This window comes from Myxocyprinus asiaticus, chromosome 2 (genome assembly GCF_019703515.2).
Source record: "Myxocyprinus asiaticus isolate MX2 ecotype Aquarium Trade chromosome 2, UBuf_Myxa_2, whole genome shotgun sequence".
Lineage (NCBI taxonomy): Eukaryota > Metazoa > Chordata > Actinopteri > Cypriniformes > Catostomidae > Myxocyprinus > Myxocyprinus asiaticus.
Window position 1 is genome coordinate 41,177,021 of NC_059345.1, and position 8,365 is coordinate 41,185,385.

Consider the following 8,365-nt stretch of genomic DNA (forward strand, 5'->3'; position numbering starts at 1 on the left):
TGAGGGAAACACAAGGTGGCACTGGTATCGTCTAACAGGCACACATTTTATTTTATTTATTTATTTACACGCAAGTGTGTGTGTGTGTGTGCGCCATAGAAGGATTTTAGAGGACTTTAAAGAATTACAAGACATTAAAAGGGTTACAACGTTTTCAAAGATTTTTTGTTTTAGACAACTGTTTTAATCAATGTAAGATATTGCCCAAATTCTTTTACAAAAACTTTGCTCCCCATTGCCCTACTACGGCGCCAAATAAAGTCTTTATTGCGTCATCAAAGGGCGACTATCTTCAGTCGAAAACAGCAAGCAACATGGAAAACATTCTAGAAATGTAAACAATTCTTTACTCATTACACTTCAGCAACAATTACCAAAATCTAGTGTAGTATTTTTAATTGATCGTTGTTCATGTTCAACTTGTTCTCTAGCTCTTTATTAGGTATTTGCCATCCGCCAAAGGTGGATCATATTAAATGCTATATTAAGTATTAATAGACATTCACGACATTTCGACAGTCTGTTTATCCAGTCTAATTACACATAAGATTTAGTTAGCATGCAGGATAACAGTGTGATGATGGAGATAATTGTGTAGCTGCTCTACAAACACCGAGGAGCCTTGGGGAGAAACAAAGGTTTGGCCGTGCTTTAGTATCTTGTTATTTAATCAGCATGCTGTAATGTTGTATGGTTTGTTTGTTGTTTGTCACATAAGTAACAATCTCCGGTACTGTCTGAATAAACATTTGAGCAGATATGGTTCTGTCTTTGGTGAACCTGTGCGCTCGGGAGGTGATGAATGACCTCAGCTCATCGCCGTGTTGGTTAAGTTGTGTGCCGAGAGAGCTCTACCGACCGCTGCTGGACGCTGCCTTCGCTCAGTGCCGACCTCTAGCCGTCGGTGAGCTCGTCCAGCGGTGGCCCGAGCGGACACTGACCGTTGTAGGCAGCAGAAAACTAGACCAGTGCCCTCCGAACCGGCTTTGCGTTCAGGCGCTGCTGCTGGCTGTGGTCAGGGGACTGACGGACAAGAGGTACGTGTCTTGATAGGTCTCTAAAGGTTAGATGTTTTAAGGCACGTGTATTATGACAAATGAACATTCTAGAAAGCATATACGAATATAATAACAAAATCTAAGCATGTGAATGTGAGGAAAATAAAAACTTTTTATGGGACTTCATAAGAAATATTTAGCTAACAAAAAGGAAACAAAATGCACTGTGCAACTGATTTCACTGGGATAAAACTGGAAAAAGTTCTGTCTTGTTTCATGTTATTCTTCAGTCTTTCTATCTCGTGTGTGTGTTGCTTATCAAGTCTATCTTTAATTTTTTTTAAGGAATGTTCTGGGTTCAAAACACTTTAAGCTCAGTTAACCCTTAATCACTGTTCGGGTCATTTTTGATGAAAAAGGCGTGGTGACTTTTCTTAAACTTGCCACCTGAACATACAAAAAAATAAAAATAAAAAAATCACTATATTCGACTAGCCTTGGTGGTTTTATCAATCAGTCCCCCAGACGTTCGTTCTATTCATGTCAAATTTGATCCACCACAGGAATCAAATGAGTGGGACTACTGCTGCCTTTATGTGCTATGGGAATTATCCTACTTCCCACTTCTGAAGTGGTAATTACGAGTACGTCGTGTTCAAGTGCTTTGTTGTCGGAAACAACTGGAAACATGGACGACGCCAGGTTCATTCATACATATTTCTTGAAGAACTTTTGTTTGGACACCATAATACGTATTACTCTGTTAGCCTGCTGACAATAATGGACTTTGTCAAATACAAGCTATTTTCATGGTGTAAAAATCTACAACATGCATAGAATGGTTGCTGATATACAAAAATGAATATGACCAAAATGGCAAGTGCTAACAATTAGCTGTATTTAGAAAACAACAAAACCTGTCATTTACTACAGAAACAGTACTTTCCTTTGCCATGTTGAAAGTTTAGGACTCCTCCCAACTCAGAAACTTGGGTATCATCTAGATAGAATTCAGAGTTTCCTACTTGAACTTCTGACTTCGCTTGATCGTTCATGTGCTCGGAACTCGTAATTACGACATTTACGAGTCCACTTGAAGGGCACATATAACACAGAGCAGTTTGTCAAATAACAATCAATAAATCAGACACAATGCAGAAAACAAGCACATAAATGAAGGGCTGAGACTATAAAACATCCACAATGCAGAACATGCCCACATACACACAAAAAATGAATGGGTAAGACTGCACAAAATTTTGTTACACTTTGTATACATTGAAGAAGGCCTTGGGGCGAAACGTCTGTTTTTATTACCCTGCTGCTGGGTTTTAAACAATAAAGAACCTATATTTTTTGTAACATATTTCCAGAGTGCAGATCTTCCTTTACTTGTATACATTGTCAAATAAAAATCATTCAGCCACAATGCAGAAGACTATAACACATCCTCAATGCAGAGCTCACACACACACAAATAGACACTTCAAGGTCAGATCAAAGTCTTAGTCTGACCCCACTGTGAGAAAGTTTACGCTTAGGTGTGGGAGCTGCACACTATTTTCAGGTTTGACTGTAAGGTCATTGTGGCATAATTTCAAAATCTTACCCTTCAGCACAAGTGGTTTAAAAAAAAAATGCTACAATTTTACAAATAATTGCTTTTTGTCTAAATATACCTGTATATTCAATGCATAAATTGTGATACCAGATTACATGGTTTACACTGTCATGACAACAAATTGTTACATTTTTATTGGATAACTTTACACATATGGTTAGTACGCGATTTCATGACACTAAAATCATGGTAACATGTATAATGTTTACATCTTGTGGCTATACTTTTGAAACTGTGTTTTTGAAACTTTGTAAATGTTTATGGACTAGCCCCTTTCACTTCCATTGTAAGTGCTTTAACAAAGTTTTCTGCTTGTTTTTGATTCAAAATTATTTTATGAAGCATACCACAAATTCTGCCAATTAAGCTTAACTTGTATTGAACTCTGACCATTCCTTTAAGCCTTATTTACATTCTCTCATTCCCTTGCCAGGTGTTGCCTGCAGGTGCTGGGTCTTAGTGGACTTCAGTGTGAGAATGGGAGGGTTGAAGATTCAATGGGTGGATGGTCCCTCACTGTTGCCCTTTGCTCAATGGTGCTACAAGCTCGAGCTGCAGCCTCCAGGGCTCACAGGAGAGATGGAGAAAGAGAGAGAAAAAGAGGGCTGGAAGCAGAACGTGAGAGGGGTGGCACTATCAAACGGGACCGGGGCACAATAGGGCATGGGAAGGACAGTGAGGAAGGACACAAAGAAGAGGAGGTAGGAAAGATCGAGTGCAGAAGTAATGAAGGAGAGGGCACTGTTTGTCATGAACAAGTGCTGTTACCAGAAGATGACTCAGTGAAGGGTGTCAGGAGAAGGATGGAGATCCAGAGGGGAAAGTCTTCATCGGAGTTAAAATCAAACACCAGCAATAATAACAGTAATGGTTTCTCTGACCAAGACTGGGACCAGGTAGTGGTTGTCCATGTCAGAGCTGACGTTTTTGTCAATTCCCGTTCCTGGGAGCGTGTCCGCGATGCCCTTAGTCACCCAGGCCCTCTGCGGCTCGAATGCTGCTTCCTCTGTGTGGAGGAACTCTCTGCACCTTCCATAGCTTCCTTATTGGGCCTCTTGCCTCAGCATGATCTACTTGGTGTGGACATCCGCTACTCCAGCCTTGGAGTGTCTGGCCTGGCAATGCTACTTCCATTGTTAGCTCCCTTCCCTCAGCTCCACTCTCTGAGGCTGCATTACTGTAACTTGGACTTGCAACGCACACAGCCTGGCCAGCAGGAGGCACTTCAAGACATGTCTAAAGGGCTGGGTTCACTGAAGAAACTTAAGAGATTATGTCTGACTGCACTCCGACTGCCAGGACATCTGCATTTGCTTCTCAGGTATATCTACGCATGGGGTTATGCATGTGTTTGTTATGCTCATGCATCCATGCAAAGGTACCACATGCATGCTTCTGCTTGTTTGGTGGGGAGGTATTGATAATTGTTTTTATTGTTTGTTTTTTTAGCTCTCTTTCCCAGCCTCTGGAGGTGCTGGAGCTGCCATACCTGTGCCTGACCTCCACCGACCTGGCCTACCTCTCATGCAGCCAGCATGCTCCATTCCTGAGAGAACTTGACCTGAGTGAGAACTGGCTTGATGAATCCTCCCTGCCCTCTCTGTGCCGTCTCTTAGGTCAAGCTGAAAGCACTCTCACCCAGCTTTCACTATGTGGTTGTGGCCTCTCAGACTCTCTCCTCGAAGCACTTCTCCCTTCCCTGTCCTGCTGCCGGGCTTTGCGTAGCTTAAGACTGGCCTTAAACCCGCTCTCCAGGATGGGGCTGCTTTCCTTGGCCCGTACAGCTGCTGGCTTCCGTTCCCTTCGTCTGCTGCTCTATCCCAATCCTCTAGAGGAATATGAGCCTGGTCTGCCGGCTCTCCCCTCCAGTGCTCAGCTGCTGGGCTGGCCTCTGCTTGAGGAGGCAGAGGGCAGGAACTTGACGCTGAGGTTGTTGGATGAAGTTCTGAGCTCAAGAGGGCGTTCACGTGACCTTCTTGTGACATCAGACCTCCTGAACTATAGCCCAGACTTGGCATTGGATGATTAGAGTGTTTGTGCACAAGTGTGCATCTCTGCTATAAAATGCTGGAAATCTTCCAGGGCCCTCAGAACAAGTGGTTGACAATCAAAATCATGTTCAAACTAGCAGTGTCAGCTTATTAAATTGTGGAATGTTTTTCCTCATTGCCAAGAATTTCTCATTAATAACAAATCCTAGCTCTTATAATAATTTTAAACACCTGGTGAGTCAAAACCTTAGCATTACATTATATGCAGCTTTCATAGAATATTTTTAATTTTTGTTCTAATGCTTTGCATCATACTGAAGAGAACTGTGTCCAGAGTTTGTCTTTTTTACTTTATAAGTCCTTCAGAACTATTGATCATTGAGGGTAGATTCAAAGCAATCCAATATTAGCAATCTGTTTGAACTTTGTATGAATCTTCATATATAGAGGATGATGATATGGTGCTGTAATGTGAAACTGGTTTCTTAATACTCCGCTTCACTGTCTTTAATGGCACAGTCTTAATTGTCAACGTCTTTTGGTAGAAGCTGAGCTAGGTGCACTTGTAAAATGTGCCAAAGTGGGATTTGGGTTACAGTAAGTGTACTTTCACTTCCCAAACTGATATGGATTTCTCCTCAAAAACCAGCATCTATGTATCCCCCCTTCCAAATAAACAGAAACCTAAACTGTTCATAAACATCATTGTTAAATGTAATTAGCTGGGACTAAGCAATTATTCATTATGTATTGAAGATTTAAGGTGGAACAGAGAAAGTGAGTCACAAGCCACTGGTAGACAGGAACCAGGGGGCATATTTCAGATAACGTCTCGGTTATGTGAAACATAACCCTGGTTCCCTGAGTGGGAACGAGACGCTGCGTAATGCATTGGTACATGTTCTGAGTGTCACGTTGTCTGAAGCCCTTGTAAAATCGCCAATTTATTGGCTGGTGCCGCTTAAGTGACACCCCTAGGGAGCTACGTCATGGGCTCCATAAAAGTGCTCGCTTTGGCGCCATCGAGTTAGGCTCGTGCCTTCCTGCAGAAAATCTATGCAGCTGCGAGAGTGTGGCCAACTTACGCAGCTTCTCGTTCCCACTCAGAGAACCCACGTTCCCTTTCCTTGAAACTCGAGCTGTATAATCACATTGGGAACAATATACATTCATGCCATGCGAACAGTAGCTGCCAGCTGTCTACGCCCATTTGGCAAGCGTATAGCGGTGCACAACGAGCTAAAGCGTCTGAATAAAACAGAAAATTTTACTCCTGTTCCAACAAAGAGAACCTTGGAAGTAGGAGTCAAACCCTCATCCAGATTATAAAATTATCAAAATGTATGCAGAGGAGGACCATCTTGCCGCCATACAAATGTCCTCCAAGGACACACCTGTAGCCAAAGCCCATGAGGATACCCGAAGGCGAAGGTAAACCGCGCGCTTTGCAAGCACGTGAAATTGCATCAGTAAGCCAATGAGAGTCTTTGCTTGGACAACGAAACACCTCTGTTGCGGCCACCAAAAGCACACAAACAACTGCTCTGACTTATGCCACTGGCTAGTATGGCTGAGGATGTAATGTCCACTCTCCGGGCATCAAGCCCTGTCTGGACAGGAGATCCGCCCTCAAATTCAACCAGCCCGGGACATGCACAGCTTGTCGAGAGAGCACATTGTCCCATGCCCATAGAAGAATGCAACATGCCGGCCTCAACATGGCATGAGAATGCACTCCTCCCTGGCGATTTATGTAGGACACCACCGTCCTGTTGTCCGACTGGATGAGGACATGGCTGCCCTGAATCTCCGGGAGGAAAATCTTTAACGCCAGCAACACCGAACATCAGACAGTTTGTGCGCCAAAATTGCCGCTGGCCTGTCCAAACCCTGTAGGCTGGACAACCCTTGTATACAGCGCCCCAACCCGTGGAGGAGGTGTCTGTCATTATAACATTGTGGCAACACATCTGTCCCAACGGAACGGCCAACATCAAAAGGCGGGTCCGTTTCCATGGTAACGGATTTCGGTAGCACTCATGCGTAACTTTGAAGAGGAAATAAGCGTCCTTCAAATCTATTGTTACAAACCAGTCCCCCGGCTGCACTTGTGACATTATTTGCTTCTGCGTTTAGCATTCTGAATTGACATTTCATTAGAGTGGAATTCAAACATCCCAAATCCAGAATGAGACAAGCCACCATCTTTTTTCGGGACCAGAAAATAACGGCTATAAAAACCGGTGGAATCTCCTCTATTGCCCCTTTTTCTAAGAGAGAATGAATTTCCCGAATCAAAAACGGGACTTCCCAGACAGAAACGTCTGTCAGAACAACCCCACTGAACACTGGAGTTTGCCTGAATTTAATTACATAACTATGCTTTATCGTTCAAAGTACCCAGTTCAAAATGCCCTTCAGCTGCTGCCAAGCCAATAGAAGAGCAGACAGAGGGATTAATGCATGACTCCTGCCTGCAGCATGACCTGTAACCATCAGATGGCACGCTTGGCTTACTTTTGGTGGCTGCCCCAGAACCAGCGGAAGGAAACCTTCGCACCTCCAATATTGTGGCTGGTTGAAGGGAATTTGATGATGTTTTTGCCCTTATTGTATCTAGAAATAAAAGATGAGCACCCTGGACTTTATGTTCAGCAGGGATGTTGACAGAAGGGGCCGGTTCAACATCCAAATGCCTACGCGGACACGACCGTCATGTGGGAATCAATCCTCTGCCTGCGCTTCATCTGGCCAATCCAGATGCAATTTTTTCCACTGCATGTGTAATAACCTCCAGCAACACCGAATAAGTTACTAAATGTCTGGAAATCCGACCGCTAGGAGGCAAGGCTTCGGCCTGGCCGCTGGCGAGATCCTCGGAATCTGACACCTCCATAGATATGGCGTCCTCATCGCCGAAGGAATCCGCTGTGTGGGCCTCAGGGCTAGGATGCAAATGCCCACATGTAAACTCCACAGGAGAATGTCTAGCCGGATCCGGGGAGAGTGACAGAAAACCGAAGGTCAGCCTGCTGCTCAGATCCCATCTCCCCTGCGTCCGTGTCGGATTCCCACGAGTCACACAGCCACGTGTCACTGGCAGACACACGGCCTGCACCAGCACGTGGTCTGACCGAATTTCCGAAGGAGGCAAGCCTTTCATGAAGCATCCTGACGTACATTAAATTGCACTGTGGGCAATCCGAACCCTCAAACGCGGCCTCTGTGTGGCGAAACCCCAGACAGGTGACGCACGTCGTGGGAATCTTCACCGATGATGAACCACGTGCACGGAGGCAAGCACTTCTGAAATACCATCCTGTGTTGCCATTCAAAAAGGGAGAATAATAATGATCCTTGCTTCAATGTGACTCAAAAGGTACAACACGGGCCAGATGAGATCATGCACTGAAGAACAGAAAATCTGACTCGATGGTGCCAAAGCAAGCGCTTTTATGAAGCCTGTGACATAGCTCCCTAGGGGCATCACGTAAGCGCCACTAGCCAATAAATTGGCGTGATTGTACAAGGGCTTCAGACCACATGACACTAGTGGTGTGTCCCAATGCGATTACACATCTCGAGTTCCTATGAAAGGGAACTTAACTCTTAAGATCTGATCAGTCAACTAAGGATTTCACAAATTCATATTACAGAAGCAAATCCTAACTCAATTTAAAACAATGCACTTAGGAAATGTTACTCTGTAATATCTTTTGTCCTAAATGAGATCCTAACTGAAATTTCCATGGTTA

At 44.1% G+C, this 8,365-nt stretch overlaps 1 protein-coding gene across 3 annotated transcripts; it reads left to right on the plus strand.

Annotated features, from left to right (window-relative positions):
* Positions 1-282: 282 nt before the first annotated feature.
* On the plus strand, positions 283-5,330 carry LOC127453584 (leucine-rich repeat-containing protein 14-like). 3 transcript variants are annotated; one of them, XM_051720062.1, is made up of 4 exons: positions 283-334; positions 758-1,037; positions 3,053-3,940; positions 4,069-5,330. In XM_051720062.1, the coding sequence occupies exons 2-4, from the start codon at positions 760-762 to the stop codon at positions 4,646-4,648; spliced, it is 1,746 nt and encodes a 581-aa protein (XP_051576022.1). In that variant the 5' UTR covers positions 283-334; positions 758-759; the 3' UTR covers positions 4,649-5,330. The 3 variants fall into 3 exon arrangements, with proteins under 3 accessions (XP_051576022.1, XP_051576016.1, XP_051576031.1); XM_051720056.1 differs by having other exon boundaries at positions 289-638; positions 4,069-5,329; XM_051720071.1 differs by lacking the exon at positions 758-1,037 and having other exon boundaries at positions 289-638; positions 4,069-5,329.
* The last annotated feature ends 3,035 nt before the right edge of the window (positions 5,331-8,365 follow it).

What these genes read in the sequence shown, in the direction of transcription:
- LOC127453584 (XM_051720062.1), top strand. Translation starts at nt 760, where the DNA reads ATGGTTCTGTCTTTGGTGAACCTGTGCGCTCGGGAGGTGATGAATGAC. An exon ending in AGGGGACTGACGGACAAGAG is followed by an intron (nt 1,038 to 3,052) that starts GTACGTGTCTTG and finishes TTCCCTTGCCAG; the next exon opens with GTGTTGCCTGCAGGTGCTGG. An exon ending in CATCTGCATTTGCTTCTCAG is followed by an intron (nt 3,941 to 4,068) that starts GTATATCTACGC and finishes TTGTTTTTTTAG; the next exon opens with CTCTCTTTCCCAGCCTCTGG.